Source organism: Pteropus alecto, unplaced genomic scaffold (genome assembly GCF_000325575.1).
Source record: "Pteropus alecto unplaced genomic scaffold, ASM32557v1 scaffold20, whole genome shotgun sequence".
Classification (NCBI taxonomy): domain Eukaryota; kingdom Metazoa; phylum Chordata; class Mammalia; order Chiroptera; family Pteropodidae; genus Pteropus; species Pteropus alecto.
In genome coordinates this window covers 9,910,755-9,927,938 of record NW_006436298.1, presented here as the reverse complement: position 1 = coordinate 9,927,938, position 17,184 = coordinate 9,910,755, and the positions used below count along the sequence as shown (strand labels likewise).

Sequence of the window (17,184 nt, the reverse complement as noted above, 5' to 3'; positions counted from 1 at the left end):
ATAAATGAAATCATACAGTATATAATCTTTTGTGTCTAGCATCTTTTTCTTAGCATAATGCTTTCAAGAATCATCTACATTGTAACATCTATCAGCATTTCATTCCTCTTTATGGCTCAATAATATTCCATTGTGTATGTATGTATGTGCGTGTATGTATATATATGTACATATATATACACATACCACAATTTGTTTGTGTATATATAAGATCACCGTTCAGTTATCTTATGTGACTGGTTAGACAGAGAATTGCTTAGCAGCATGCTACAGGAAAGCCTGGGTATGATTGTGTAGAAAAAAGCCCCCCTGAACTGATTTTCTTGTTCTGTTTTTTTTTTTCAGTACATGTACCCTAGAATTAAAAAAAAACAACAACATACATTATATATATGTATATGTATATATACACACACCACAATTTGTTAAGTCATTCATTCTTTGATGGACATTTGAGTTATTTCCACTTTTTGGCTCTTGGGGATAGTGTTGCTATGAACACATGTATACATATTTTTCTAGGTACCTGTTTTCAGTTATTTTGGGTATATACCTAGCATTGCTATATTCTATAGTAATTATATGTTTAACTTTTTGAAGAACAAACTTTTCCACAGCAACCGAACCATTTTACATTCCCACCAGTAGTGTAAGGATTGCAGTTTCTCCATATCCCCACCAACATTTGTTATTTATTGTTTGTTCACAGCACTCCATTTTTAACCACAATTGATTCCAAGAGAATTTTAAGAAATTTCACTTTCTGTCACAATTTTTTTCTCTGGATATATGCTGTACTTACTTTGGGTAGATTTTTTTTTTAAGTGTCACATAAAGGTAGAAAAATGGCATTTTTTCCTTCCTCCAGGCATGATTTGGTTTCCCATATTTTCTAAAAGCATACTAAAATAAATCTGCTTATTAGTATCAATGAATATACTGTATCTGATGAAATAAACCTTAGCCTAAGAAAACTGAAGAGAATGGAATCTTCACCAATTAGCAGATTTTGAAATGACCTTGGAAGGGGCAGCTCACATTTTCGAAAAACAGATATAACTAATATTATATTGCTTTTCTCTGTTATAGCACCTCCTGTTTTTTTCCCAGTGTCCCTGTCTCATACTAGCAGGGGATAATATAAGCAGAGAGGAAGTAGAGAAAAGAAAATGATAATATTGTGATAACCAGAGTCAAGAACCAAACAGGGATTACTATCACCAAGGTTTTTCCCTTTCTTACAGCAAACTCCAATAATTCAAAGTACTTTCCTCTCCTGATTTGATACCTAGTCCACCCTAACTTCTTAGGGTCCTTCTTTGTCTCCAGAACTGGCTTCAGAATACGATGCATTTTCCCCAGTTTTTGAAGACAGCCTCAAATGTGCTTTTTATCATTTGGGGGAAACAGATCTGTTAAAACAATTGTGGGGAAGTTACAGGGCTTAAAAGACTGAAAGGAGTTTTTGTAACAATTCATGGGCTTTGAATCCTAACTTTGAATGTAGATCTCCTAATCAAATCTTGGAGTAGGGTCCAGGGACCTAAATTTTTAAAGTGATTCATATACAGCCAGCCTGACTATAGACTTTGAATGACTAGTAGTGTCTGATTCGTTATGCAGATAATAATTTGAAAACTCTTGATATATTCAGCCCATCACTTTGATGCCAAAGCACACCCTGTTGCTTTCTCTCCTCCTCTCCCTCTTTCTCTTCCCCCTCTCTCCCTCTCCCCCTCTTCCTCCCCCTCTCCTTCTCCCTCTCCCTCAAACAGACAGACAGACAGACACACACACACACACACACACACACACACACACACACACACACACATGCACGCACGCACAACCACAATTGAAGGAAAGCCAAGCAAACTCTTTCTCCTCCTAGATTCTAACCTCGAGTCAAAGCAGAAATGTAGGTTCTTCCTTATATCACAAAGATTATCTGTTCCTCAGATATTCTAATTCTAGGCAGGCATTTCCAACTCTAGCCTTCTTCAGAAGGCTCATAATTACCCTGTTAAGTGAGCATAAAATAAAAAATGGTTTCTGAACTGATACTTCTGTTTTCTGCAAATATAAACAGTTCCTTGTTACTAATTTCTTTGAAGAAATTCTGTATTTTCTTTCCTTCAGATATTTCAAAAAAATATTACTGCTAATTTGAGAACTGTAGAGATGCCAGTATGCCAACCAGCTCATTGCTACCTACATCTGGAACTAGGAATCTACAGGCATGTCCCTGCTGGCTTTCTGTAGGCTGTGGTTGGAGTTTTATTTGAATCTTTTTGATTTAGGCTTTTTTTGTACCTGGTTTTGTGGTACCAAAGACCTGGCAAGTTAGAAAAATGTAAACTCTCTAACCCTATTACAAGCAAAGCATTCAGGAGAGAATCTTTTCCCCTCTTTCGCATATCAGAATGTAGTCATGGAAGTCATGGCTCTGCAGGGAAAATAAGTCCGTATGGATTTCATCGGCCAACTTCAGGTCATAAACCCAATCAGTTCTCTTACACTTTTGATGATCATTCACTTCAGAATAGTTGTTTTTTGGGGAATAAGGAGACTAGGGAGAGCCATTTACATTCCCCATAACTAGGATCGCCATGCATTCCAGTTTGACCAGGGAAGTCTCTAACCCAGCAAAATTATTAGTAGCACTCCTTTTCACTTTAAGGTGTGCGTTGTTTATGTGACCCAGTACAGGAATCAAGCAAATAGGTGTTGGAAAAAAATGGAATTTGGACAAGGGGTTTTTTTTTTTTTTTTTTTTTAAGAAAAGGAGGGAAACTTTTCAATTTCATTTACTTTAATAAAAAGCATATAGATTTTAACATACTACTGTGCAAATAGAGGGTCAAAGCTTATATATCAAATGCATATCACTCTATATTATAAATAATTGCTGATTACCTACTTTTAATCCCTGGATAAACTGAGATCTTTGAGCTTAGAGAGACTATTATGGGATCTTGCTTCCTATTATATTCCCCAGTGCTGGGCACACAGTAGCTTCCCAGTAAATATTCACTGAATAATGTTCACCAAATGAATGCATGAATGAATGGAAGCATGAATATGGTCCAAAGGACTGTTATTGTAAAACTGGATTTACTCATGATCGACTGTCTTAATAGGTGGACATGACTAGATCTCACAGGCTGTAATGGAATTTGTGGTGAAGAATTCAACAAATAGTAAATGGGATTTTGATTAGTTAATATTGTCTCCTTTATCTGAATTTTCTGTATCTAATTGTGAGATATGAGTGCTGGCCCTTCACATCTTCTCAACCAGAAATTTAAGAGAACTCTCTCTCCCTCCTCCTCCCCCTCTTTATGAGAAGTCATAAAGAAATACATTTAACTTTGTTAACCAACGTTTCCTAAAATTATTTAATCAGATAATATATATTGACATTTCGTGAAACAAATAGCAGCAACCTCAATATCCACTTTATTTCTACATGTTATTTTAGATTCACGGTATCAAGAAAATCCTGAGTTATGAAGATAGATGATAAGTTTTTAATCTTGCCATTATAAGACTTTCTTAAATGAATCATAGATAACCGAAGAGGTTTATTCTGAGTTCCACACAAAAACTAGTTAAATTGGTAACTCAAGTCAATGTATTGATGGACTTGAGTGTTAAAATGTGGTATGTTAACAAATTTGAGGGCATATGTTATTTCTAACTAAAGATTTAAACATACAAACATAAGCCTTTAAAAATGAAATTCTGGTGATGAAATAAATCCTTGAAGTATCTTTCTGTAACGTTGTTTTTAAGCTTTAAAATGGAGGGAGTCTACGGTGCATTTTCCTTTGAAATTTTACAGCTTCATCCCAAGCCTCTCTCCTCTCTGCCTGCTTGGCTGTAGTCCCTTCTTCTGTGTTAATGAGGGAATCTCCACTGATAAAGTATAATGAGGAAGTGGAAAAATGGATATTCCTAAACTTCTGCATAGTTTGTGATCACTCTGTACAGATATATCAATATATTTTTCTTAAAGTTCTTTTTAAAAGTATTCTGTTAAGTTAGATCACATTTTATTATTTACCTGGAAAGCCAATTTTATATGTTTATGTCCCCTGTCACCAGATTATTAACACACTCGAAACACATTAAGCTAAATGTATTCATCTAAGAAAAAAGAAGTATCTGAAATCTCTCTTTTCTTCAACCATTATTTAATGCACACTAATTATAGCATTTTCCTTCATGGGGACCTAACATCATTTGTTCATTTGAAAATTAATATGCTTTTTCAGGAAAAAAATACTCTTTTGTTTTTCATGAAAATAATCCTTAACTTATTGGTAACCTGTTGTAAATGAATGACTTTAAAGAGTTTTCGTAATTTCAATGCTGTTATTGTGCTTTATTTCTCTGTAAAAGTATATGTACTAGAGAACAAACATTCACAGGTGCTTCTGTTTTAAGTGGTTAAGAACTTCTTAAACCTTAAACACCCAAGGAAGATGGGTGCCTGATAACAGAACAGAGGATGTTTATTTCAGCTGCTGTTTACAACTCTCGATTCTTTTTCATTATTTTTATCATAAGTTTTTCATACTGGCATTGTGATTAACACTCTTTTGACCTAATTCATAAAGTGAAGGAAACAGCTACTGATAAGGGAGGAAAGAGAAGAAAATTGTCTGTTGAGCACCTGCCATGTGCCAGGCCGTCTGCCAGATTATTTTACAAACATTAGGCCATTTAGGAGCTGCTTTTTAGAAGAACTCCAGGGTTCATGTTTATACAACAAAGACACAAAAAACCCTGCACACTTTATGTATAAAATCAAGTACCTCAAACCCAATGCAGCTTAAGGAACCACCTCTTAAATTTTAATTTTCCCCAAATAATGAGGGCTTAAATAGTTTTAAAATTCAAAATGTCGTGTTCGACTTTATTTCTTGATTCCAGTACAGCCTCACAGATGGCTTTTGATCTTACCAATGAATATATAAAATTATTCATTAATAAATATCAAACCGTATAACACTCCACCACCATTTTTATCCTTTAGGATCCTTTATTTTTAAAAGGCATTGAACTTTGTATTTAAATAGCTATGATACAGTTTTCCTCAATCATATTTTTACAATCTATTAAAATAATTCTTAATTATTTGGCCTTTGATGGGAATTACATTTCTAATTCAGAATGAGAATGTATATGTAAATGTTCATTTCCATTTATAACTAGAGTAGCAAAGTTTCATCTCATAATTCTAACAAAATGTAGAATACTTAGTTTGTAAGAGTAAGTTCTGGAAGTCTGAGTTCAATAATTTTAGTGTTAGAAGTGAACCTTATATAGCAACTAGTCTTGGGCTTGTTTTACAGATGATGAAACTAAGAACCAGAGAGGTAAAATGGGTTCAATGAAAGAGTACATGGGTTAGTGATGTTTCAGAGGTGAACTATCAGTTAAAATAATGAATCTGATTATTCTTATTTTTGATCTAGTAAAGGAAAAAAAATTTATTTAATTAGAGGAAAAAGAGGAATAAAAGTTAAAATTATTTTTACCCTTATTAACTTGTCATTTTGAAGTGCTAATTTGGGCAACTAGCTAACATGAATGGTTGCATGAGCCCTCTCTTTTGCCTGGTAATGAATCTAGCAATTCAGTTTAAGTATACTTGTGCAGAATAGCCAGTATTTGGTGGTACTACTTGAGGAAGATTTATTTTTCCTTACCTCATGCATGAGCAGAATGGTTCCTTAGCTGTGTGCAATTCTTGTTAGAGATGAAGGACGACAAGAAGGGCGACAAATATCCACATAAAAGGCTATTTTCTCAGTTGTACTGGCCTGTTAAATATGCTACTGTTTAGAAATTTTGATTACGGATCTCAGGCCACTGACTTTTGCCTAGGGAATCTATCTCAAATAAAAGTGAAAATTAAAGGGAGAAGCGCTTCTACCCCTCAGCAGGGTAGATTGGTGGTCTTCACAGTTCCTGGTGGAAAAAGTTTTTGTCACAAAGCTACAGGTAGATTTCATGGCTATCACTGCAAAGATGATGATAATCACTTGACCAAAGAAGGGGTTAAGGTACTATTTCTCAGAATTCTGATTTCTCATTCACAAAAATTCTTTCAGTGATAGAGCTTCTTTATTAATCTTCTTAGTTCTCATTTCTTTTAGGCTCTAGAGCCAGGAGATGTCTGGCTCCTTAAGCAGAACTAGATACCCAAGCATTATTCCACTTAATCCTCTCCACAGTGAGGACTGGAAAAAATAAACGGTAGATATTTCCAGGGTGCTTAAGTCTATATGTGTCTGTGTATTCCTGATATTACAGTGTTTTACCTGTCAGTTCATATTTCTGAAGATCACAACAGCTTAGTTTTTCTAAGATTTTTCCATAGACTGGCAACAATTACTGGTGGACCCTGAGTAAAATCATCTCCTATGAAGGATATTTAATTTAAACATTTTACATGAGATATCTGAAATGTGCTGCTTCCTTCTCTCTCTCAACTCCTTACCCCCAACATGACTGTCAGGGCTAGACTGGAAGCAAAACTTCGGTGTTCGGGAGCTTTCAGTTCGGAAGCAGATCTCCCAAGTGTGTCCTTCTTACAGTCCTTTTACCTGTTCCCATCTCTCCTCACTGGCCCACAGCTTGATGGGAGTAGTGAGGCTTGAAGTAAGAGCGTAGACTGGATTGCTGGGGAAACTTTTGTTCAATTTTTTGTTATATTTAAGTGTCTGTATTTTGTGCAACCTATTAAATAACAGTGAGTAATATAAGTGAATTATTAAATCAAGAAAATAAAATCTAAATCTGTTTTCTAAATAATTAGATTCTTGTCTCATATGGTTGTGCAAAGAGTAAGGTATTGAAAAGTAAGAAATGGTCTTAATACCATGTTTTGTGATATGATAGGCAACTGTGTGATGTTATTAGAACGCAGAAAGAAATTACAGAAGGATATGTATTGTTTAGAATTACGAACAAAGCTGTTGGACTGTATGGCATGTCTAACAGAAACTGCCTGGCAAAAGCCATACTCATACTGGTGTTATCTGTGGAATAAAATTCTGTTTGCTGAATGATGTACAGCTCATACGGCCCTGTGAGAAAGGAGTCTCTGAGATGCCAGGGAGGTTGAAGAAACCAGCTTTCAGATCACTGACTCTTAGACTACAAACAGGCTTCTTCTTCCAAGATCAGCCAGAACTGACTTACAGCTTATCTCGAGTATAGAAAATGCAGTGAGTGAAGAACGACCTGGTCAGAAAGCCTGTTACATGTGCTCATTGACTTGACTAAGGTCTAGGATTTGCAGTAAGTAAATTTAAATCTTATTTTTTTAAAGGCAATTTTTAATTTGTTGGCACTTCTTTAAACAGGAACTTCCAGAGAGTCAATGCAAGGCATCCCACCTTATCTACAAATAAATGAGATCCTATTAGTCAGTGATCAAGAATTTCTCCCCTGCCATATAATGGATCAGCATTGGAAGTTCTACGTGGAATGTGAGGAGCTAACATTCTAAGGCCTTGTTTTCTTAAGAATTTATTAGATATTTGTTCATATTATTAACTAACATTCACATTTCATGTTCTGTGATCTGATGGGCCAATTTGAACACACACTTATAACTCTTCAAATAAAGGCAGTTTTGAAGTAAACCATATTGACTCTCTGGCTTTCGTTTTACAAATAGAAACTTAAAACTAATCTTTCAATCAACACCTCTACCTTAGTATAAATAATAGTTATTCCTTAAGGGAAATAAAGATACAAATAAGAGTGGTGATTAGTCCGAGAAAGGCCTGGGTAAAGTGAATTTACTTAAAACAGGAACTTAAAGTCTCAGTATCTTTCCTCCATTTAATTTGAAATGTATCCTGAAATCAAAATTTAAAATTATGAAAGAGGTTTATTTTAAGTTTCATAAAATGTAGCATAGATAGAATTGTAAGTGTGATGAGTCTTAGAACAAAAAATGAATGAACTGTTGATTTGGGGGCTGATTATTTTAAATAGGATGTACTTCACCTATGACTTTTGCTACATTTTCATAGTTTTTTCTTTTTTTTTAAGAAAGAAATATATTAAAGAACTTTATATATTTTCTCAAAGGTTTGTCTTAATCCTTTGATAGCCATGTTATTCTTATTCATCTTCACCCCAGGCTCCCAAATAAGCTTCTTTCCTCTGTGGCCTAATTCTGTCCCTTCTCTCTCATTTGGATGGGGAAGCCAAAATTGCAATAAAAATTACTCTAGCATGTGCTAGAATTTTGGAGGGAGAAGATAGAATTAAATGGTGTTGCTTTTTCGATATTTTCTTATTTTAAATGTATAGAATCTTAAAATCCTTAGAATATATAAGAAACTGTTTAATAGTTACCTATGAAGAGAAAAATTATGGGGCTGGGGAGCTGAGAGGCAAGGAAGGCTTTTAAGTACATATACCCTTTGGCAAATTTTAAAACTGGTACTGTGTGTTCTTTCTGTTCATATAAAAAGGTTAAATATCTGAAAAGAAAGCACCTGGAAAGATTTGCCTATTAATAAAAGTATAAAGATAAATCGTTTTTTTTCTTTTGAGAGTCCCTTGAAAACATTCAGGATAGAATGACCCTATAAATTGTAATGTTTGAGAACTGATAAGAATTTTATTTCATTATCATTTTCTGAGACTAGCCTATTTGTCTAATTCTTGAATAATCTACATGAGGTGGTTTGTTTGGCTTTTATTATTTAAGGAGATATTTAAAACATGGGCCATTTGGGAATATATACTAACATGGAAATTATATATAAATAAATGGAAACATGCAAATGGTTAGACAATGTTTAAAACAAATACTTGTGTTAAAAATGATATGCATTTGAGTGCATGTATAATATATATAGTCATACATGTATTTATATTCTGTATGCTATATATAAACTAAGAAATGGGTATTTGTATTTATAAGTGGGAGGTGTAAGAGTATGTTGAGTAAAAGGTCTGGAATGCTACAAATAAAACTATGCAGTGCTAGTTCTTAAGGACACTTTTTTAAATTTTATTTTTAAATTACAGTTGACATACTAGTGTCAGGTGTACAACATAGTGATTAGACATTTATATAACTTAGGACATGTTCACCACAATAAGCTAATACCCACCTGATACATACATAGTTATTACAATCTTATTGACTACATTCCCTGAACGTGTTTTATATCTCCATGACTATCTTGTAACTGCTAATTTGTGCTTTTTAATTCCTGGTGGAAGGATAATTTAGCAGTTTACCTTCAGTTTAAACACACACACACATACATTTCTTCTGTAATAAAAAAAAAAAATTTTTAAAGAATAACTTAAAAAGCAGTTATTTTATTTAGTGATTATAATTTACAAAAGTCGTACATTCTAAGTTTATACTTAGAAAAGAAATCTTGCAATTCTTAAGTTTTCATTTTAGTGATCAAATTCTTAAACTTAATTTTCCAAGCTTGTTTAAAATTTTATATACCAACTGGAAACTGACATAGTACCTAGTGCCCAGAGACATACTATACATTGCCCAAACTATACAGCAAAAGGGTCTACTCCAATCAGAGATGGGGTCCAGAAAGCAGTTTTATCCCAGATCATCCCTGTAAGACTGGGTAATTTGGAATGTTTGCTAGATGTTTTGCCTATTTTAAATGAAGCCCTCAAACTTCTGACCCTAAGTCATATAAGGAACCTCCAGGAATATCTAATAAGCCAATATTCTGCCCGATATTTGCATCCTTTCTATAAAACTAACTTCTTGAACACCTCCAGGATACTCCGTACTCAGCAAGGAAGCCTATTCCCTTTCAGACAGGTAGTCCTAAATAGTAGAAAGCTGAAGCCCCAATGTCCAGGCCTCACAATCCTGTAATAAAAATTACAGAATAACACTTCCTTTTAAGACTTGAATACTTATGGTTCAAGCTTCCGCTGGCCTGATTGCTGGTAATGTCCAAGCATACATCTTGTCCTTTTCTCTTCAGTTCCTCTTTCATTCAGTCCCTCCAACTTCCCCTCCTGGGTTCCGCCCTATATCAGTGCATGGCTAGACTATGTGCAACAGTAATTCCATCCCATTTCTCTCACCCCAGTTCTTATAAAAACCTGCGGCACACTGTGCCAAAATATTCTTAAAGATCTATTTTACTTCCTTGCTGCTGTTTCAAAAGTAAAATCCAGGCCCAACATTCAAGGCCCCCTACTCTCTAGTCCTAACATAACCTTCCAGCTTCTCTCAATCATCTCTAACCTTTGACTCACTCTTAAACGAGTGTTATTGTTGTTCCTGTTATGGGCTTAATTTTGTCTCCTCAAAATTCATATGTTGAAGTTCTAACCCCCAGTACCTCAGAATGTAAATGTATTTGGAGAGAGGGCCTTTAAAGAGGTGATTAAGTTAAAATAAGGCTGTTAAGGTGGCCCTAATCCAATCTGATTGCTGTTCTTATACGAAGAAATTGGGACACACAAAGGGACCACAGGGATGCACCTGTGCCGATAAAAGACCATGCAAGGACACAGCAGAAAGGTCGCCATTTGCAAACTAAGGAGAGAGACCTCAGAATGATATTAACCTGCTGACTTCTTGATCTTGGATTTCTACCCCCAGAACTATGAGAAATAACTTTCTGTTGCTTAAGCCACCCAGTTTGTGGTATTTTGTTATGGCACCCCTAGCAAACTAATACAATCCCTAACTCTCCTTCTCATTTGTTTATACTAGCTGGAATGTTCCCCTACCTAGAATGTTCCTTCTCTCTACTGCCCACTGTTTTCCTTATTCTTTGAGCCCTCTCTTCATATATAACCTCCTGTATTGCTTCCTCAGACTACCCAATCCAAGCATTTAATATTTACTGCTTGGTAGCAGTAAATTAGTTTTCTTTCCACAGCTATCTCCCCCAAGTAGCTGAAAAACTTGTCAAGATCAGGTTTTGGGTTTTATACTTTGTAGTTCCTATAATATCTTGAACATACTAGACGCTCAAGAAATATCAATCAGTCAAGGTGTTTTCAAGTACAGTAATAAAACCCTACTCAAAATGACTTAAGCAATAAGAAAAATTTATTATTTTATAGATCAAGTCCAGAGGTAGGAATTTCAGGGTTCATTAATTCTTCAACTCAACAATGTTATTATGTTGCCACCCTTCTTCCAGCTCCCTTTACAGTGCCGAGATGGCTCTGCAATTACAGGCAGGTACACATGCAGAAACAGTATCACTAGAAACAGAAAAGAAACATTTTTTCCAATGCACATCTTTTGGGAAGAAACCTTCCCTGAACACCACAGAAAAGTACGTTTCATTGGACAGAATTGTACCATCTGCTCATTCCTAAATCAGTCACTAGCCAGAGAAGTGGTGGTATCTTTTGACTGGCTGAGAAAAGTAAATACACCCCCATGTGTGGGAAAGTAGTCAGCTATACAGACTCCAGACTGCCAGTAAAAAAACATGGGTATGAGGGAAAGGGATTGGAGTAAGAACTAATATTTATTGAGCACTTAATACATATCAGTCATTGTGATAAGTGCTTTCGATGTATTAACTCATTTAAGTCTCACCACACCCTATGAGGTAGGAAATATTATCCCCATTTTACAAATGAGGAAATGGAGGTACAGGATGAACTAAATTGGCCCAAAGTCACACAGCTACCAAGTGATGGAGCTGGGAGTCAAACCTGGTCATCTGTCTCAGGACTCATGCTGTTAGGTACCATACATTTCCTCTCTCTCAACCAAAATATCTGCCTAAAAATATATGTTAAGTGATTAAAACAGTGTCAACATTCTGAGTGATGATGACTCTATTGCCTCCTTCCACCTACACATTCTCAGGAAGTCAGTGTTTACTCACTTTGGCGAAAGCTAAGTAGTCAGAGAAGACAGAGATACTCATTGGTGAAAAATGGAATGTCGAAGTCTTACTGGATGAGTTTTAATCTGAACACATTGGTATCTCCTCTTTGGCTCTCTGGTTTTCAATCTGGGGAGTTCCAGGTATAAAGAATGAGTAAGGTTTATTCATCTGAGGCCCAAACTCAGTTGTCACAGGAAACTATCCTGTTGTTTTTAAATGAATGCATGCGTTCACAGGACCTGGATTTTAAGTCCCTTTGGATTTTCAATACAATGAGGGCTAACGACACATCTCTTCCACATTTGTTTCTTTAGACTCCTTCTCCTTATATTCTCATCTAATTTTTGTTGAAGCCTATTTTACAGAAGGAAACCAGGAACATATCTTTCTTATACACATAAAAGCTGAGAAATATGGTAAGTTTCTGCTTATACTTGATCACAAGTTTCTCATGTCCCTCCCTTTTTTTTTAACCACTTCAATAATAGGAACAGAATCTGAGGCCATGTCAAATCAACTTGCCTGTCTTAATTTAAGGGCCAAGTACAGGCTGCATGGTTAACCCCTAAATTCCCTGGATGTATTTTAAGTTTACATTCTTTCATTTCAGCTACTTTGCAAGGGGCTTTAAAATGGGAACAGTAGATGTAGACGTTTGAAGCTGTAATGTAAATAGTGGTGCTTCTAAAGGTAAAAGCAGTTAACATTTCTCTTTTGAGGTGTTTACAAGACACCTTGAAGTTTCATGACATATGGCAGTTTGGCTGAGGTATGAAGTTGGGTCATGTCCCTTCAAAGTTGGAGGTAAGGAAGTGGTAAGGTGAGTTAGCTGGTGGGTGAACCTTGCCAATCACCCAACATCTGTATCTCAGCACAGCTTTTTTGTTCTCTGTTCATTATTGCCTACACATTACCTGTCATGAAAAGAATTAACAACAAAACAAACTGTTTTTTTGTGTAAAAATGCCACCCTCCCTAAATGCTGGTGATGGAAATGAGTAGGTTTAAGAAAATGTTGGTCCTTAGCCCCGCCTCCCCAAAGAGCGATATCCAGGATAAATAAAAGAGTAGACGGTCAAATTTGGAAGAGCTCTGCTCTGTGCAACAAAGTATTTTATGTGTAGTAATGCGAGCCCGGAGAGCCCCTAACTCTCTAGAATTATGGACCTCCTTTTCCTTTAGAAGCCAAGTGGAATAATATGAGCCCCTCAGTCAATATACAGAGCAATGGCCACTTACCTCCCCCACTTTAGGTACCCCTATTTCTCTACATTTTCCTAAGAATAGGCATGCTCTCGCATTGCAGCTGCTTTTCTAGGAAAAAAACATCAGCCTGCTGGTCAGCTTGGTTTCTGATCATTGCTCTCAGCCACTAGCACTGTCACCACCTCCCACATCCTTCAACCTCATGCTAATCTCACCCCGCCTAGTCCTTCCCCCAAAGTGCCACACGCCCCAGCTATTGTGGAGCAGGCTTCACAGAAGGCTTGGTAGTAAAAGGGAGTTACAGCACAGCACAGCGAACAACTTAGAAAAGACTGGACATGATCTCGACCACTGGGAATTTCTCCTTGCCGTTCTTTTTGTCCCCTGCCTTGTATGAGGCAGTATTGGACAGTGGATATGAGTGGATATAAGGCTGACATCTTGGCTCCACCACTCACTTACTAGTTGTGGAACCTGCGACCCTCTCTAGGTCTCATTCCATGTCTGTAAATGGAGCTACCAATGTACCTTCCTCCTAAGATGTTTGTGAGGTTTAAAGGAGATAACCTGTGTAAAGCAGGCAATACAGTGGCAAGCACATAGTGATTACTCAATAAATGATAGCTGCTGTTGTTATGAGAACGAGAGTAGGTTGCCTGGGCTCACCTTGTTCTCTCTAAACCTCTGATTAACAAGCCTGCTGCATCTCTCTCTCTCTCTCTCTCTCTCTCTCTCACACACACACACACAATACCCCTATACCCATTACAGCAAAATCTTTCACAACAAATCTCTCATCAGTAATTTTTGAAGCTCCCCAAGTGATTCTAATGTGCACCTAGGCAGAGAACCACTTCTATAGACCCTTTCCACATCTTCCCTTTCTCTCTCTTTCCTGGCCCAGCTATCACCGTTCTCCAGGCCTACAAGAAATAGTCAGGATTCTCCTTTGTTTTCCCCCATTTTATTATAAGCATAGCATTTTTGGTCTCTATGACTCACCCCTGCTTATCTAGGCTTTGCCTAGGGGGCCTTGGCTTTCTCATCAAAATTTTCTTGTAGGTGTTCTCTGCTCCAGCCATGAAGTACAAGAGAGTATATTCAGTTGTTGCTTTAAATAACATACTTTTTTTACAATAGCAAAAAGTGACTATAATTCTCCCCAAATTGGGTTATCATCTAAGTTCCTGCACATGTTCCTTCCAGACTAGAACTGGATTAACGATTCCAACTGTGGAACTCAAGAAGCTGGAAGCCACTGGAGCACAACCTAGCAATATACTTGAAATACGTATAATAAAATATTTCTGCAGATCTTAAGGGGTTTACAGCCTTGGCTGCATATTAGAATTATCTGATGATCCTTATAACCTGGCCCAAATCCCGGCTCACTCCGAGATTCTAATTTCATTGCTCTGGAGTTTCTGCATGTGTGCATCAGTATTTTTTTAATCCCCTCCCCCCGCTCCCCCAGATGATCCAGTGAGCAGGCACTGACCTCTGGAACCTGCTCTAATCTCTTCACTTTTCTCTCCCACCCACCATCAGTCACTGCCTTAATTTTGTGTTTCCCACACTGCCCTATTAAAAAAAATCACTTAGGATGCCTCAAGTTCCTAGGCCCCACTCCAGGCTTACTGAATCAGAATCTCCAAGGAATTTTTTTTTGACAGGTGCCTCAGTAAGTCTTACCAGCAAATGTGGGAAACACTACATTTAATCCAAATGATCTTAGCCCATTTTTAGTTGATTCATATGTACTTTATTCATTTAAAAAATATTTAATGAGAACTTAATAGATGCCCAACATTGTTTTTGGTGCTAGAAACGCAGCAATATAACAAATACCGTATCCTAACGGATGTTATGCCTAGAGCATGTCTTCAGTAAACAGTAAACGGTTTAATTTCAGATAGTGGTAAATCATAAAGACTATAGATCAGGATAAAGGGCTAGAAGGTGCAATGGAGGTGAGGCAGGCCATTGTTTTTAAAAGGGGAGCCAGGTTTTGAGAAGTTGCATCTGAACAAACTACTGAACGAATTCCATTGCAGTTCTATCACTTATAGCATTTTCAATCTATATGTTGTCTCATGTCCCCTAAATAAGACGGGATTTTCTTCAAGTCCAGGGACTTTTATATTTTTGTATCCTCCCACAGCAACCAGTGTAGTGCTTTGCAAAAGCAAGAACTCAGTGAATAACACTAGACTCAAAAGCATTTCATTTTTAAATATACCATTAAAGACTCAGCCAGCAGAGGACCTGGCAAAATTATCTGCTCGCTAAGTAAAAGAAAATCCAAGGAAACACATTAAATCATCAGACACTCGGCCCAAGGCTAGACTTATTGCTTACTCCCAGCTGCTAGCCATCAGGTTTTCAAAACTTATCAAGATCTGGTCATCACTGCATGATTCTACATTGGTGAGATCAGACACTGAGCTTCAATTATCAGGTTTGCTGGCTTACCATTTATGATGTAATTTCTTGTCATTTATAGTCAACTTCCCCGCAACTTCTTACCACTGTCTCTGCATGCCTTCAAATTCCATTTAGCCCCCATTTAGGATAACCAGCTGAGTTCTGCAGAAGGCCACTGGATCCTATGATATCTCTAAAGGCCAAAGAAGACTCTTTAATACATTTGAAAATCCTCAAAAGTTTTAGTAAAACCAATTCAGGCATCTGGGGATGGTTTATCACAGTTCCATCTTGGGATGGACACGGCTTTAAGGGAGGCTTTCCATTTCTTGCAGGGTTATCTTGTTCTTCCAATGCTTTCCTTGAACCAAGACAACACAGTAAGTCCTGGAAGGCTGACCCAGGAGGCAACATCATTTGGTGGGGAAACTCCTGAATGAGGAATAGTGAAACCAATGTGTTTCCTACCAATTCTGTAACCGATTTGCTGTTTGACCTGGGCAAGTTACTTGACTTCTTGGAGCCCCAGGACCCTTGGTTATAAGATACAACATTCCTTTCTCTGATGACACTCAGGATTATCAAAAACACCAAATGAAATTAATGAAAGGAGAAAGCACTTTAGAGCATGATAATTGCTGTGACATTATAGCATATCGTTATAACCAAAGTAATTCATCGAGTTCTTATATTTGATATAATAAGTATTCACATCTTTTCAGCTTTTCATTTCTGCAGTGAAACTTCAGAAGATTCTGCCAGGAGCTGTATTTTTTGATAAGTTCTCCTTACTTATCTTTGCTTTTCCTACTTTCTTTCAAGGATGTGCTTGGATAGTCCTCCTTTTGGAGTGAAGTCCTTTAGTGAAGTCCGTTAGTGGGATCCATCCCAAATTCGAATTGCTATAAATGGCTGCCATTTGCCCCTTGAATTGTCATTTGGCTCAGTCAGTTAGTTGGCCTTTAGCATTTTCCATCTTGTTGGTTAGTTAGGTTCTGGGTGCAGGGACTACATCTGTAACTACAGTGTCTTTCTTTGAGGTCAGGGAATGTGATTTATATCTCTTTTCATCCTTAACTCAAGCAATAAATTTTTGTTAACAGTGACTTTTGGCCATTGTACTGGATGGAATAGTGTCCCCCACAACTTATGTCTTTGCACATGTAATCGTGTTAAGATGAGTCATACTGAATTAGAGTGGCCATAAATCCAATGTCTTGTATTTATGAAAGAAAAGAGAAATGTGGATACAGAGGAGACACAGGAGAAGAAGGTCATGTAATGACAGAGGCAGAGATGTAAACGATGCAGCTGCAAGCCAAGGAATGCCAAGGATCGCCAGCAACCACCAGAAGCTAGAAAAGGCAACTTTCTTCACCGCAGAAGGAGCATGGCCCTGCCAGCACCTTGATTTCAGGCTTCTAGACTCCAGAACTGTAAAAAAATAAATTTCTGCTGTTTTAAGTCCCCCTGTTTGTGGTCATTTGTTACGGCATCCCTGGGAAACTAATACCTGGGAATGCTAATCATACTGTCGTGTTTAGCAGAGGCTTTCTGGGGCCACCAGCCAGCCTTGGACAACTGCTTTCTGAAGACCTGTGGTGCTGGTCAGAGCAAGTTTTTAAGGGAAGGAAGGAACTAACTGAGGGCAGTGGACGGA

The 17,184-nt window shown here is 37.0% G+C and overlaps 1 protein-coding gene across 7 annotated transcripts in view; it reads left to right on the top strand.

The window, feature by feature from the left end:
- Positions 1-7,664, top strand: part of ANKRD31 (ankyrin repeat domain 31) — a 141,632-nt gene extending 133,968 nt beyond the window's left edge. For all 7 annotated transcript variants that reach the window (XM_025047708.1, XM_025047710.1, XM_025047709.1 and 4 more), the window contains one exon: positions 7,380-7,664. In XM_025047708.1, the coding sequence (XP_024903476.1) occupies positions 7,380-7,525 (146 nt within the window). In that variant the 3' untranslated portion in view covers positions 7,526-7,664. The remainder of the gene's footprint in view (positions 1-7,379) is intronic.
- The last annotated feature ends 9,520 nt before the right edge of the window (positions 7,665-17,184 follow it).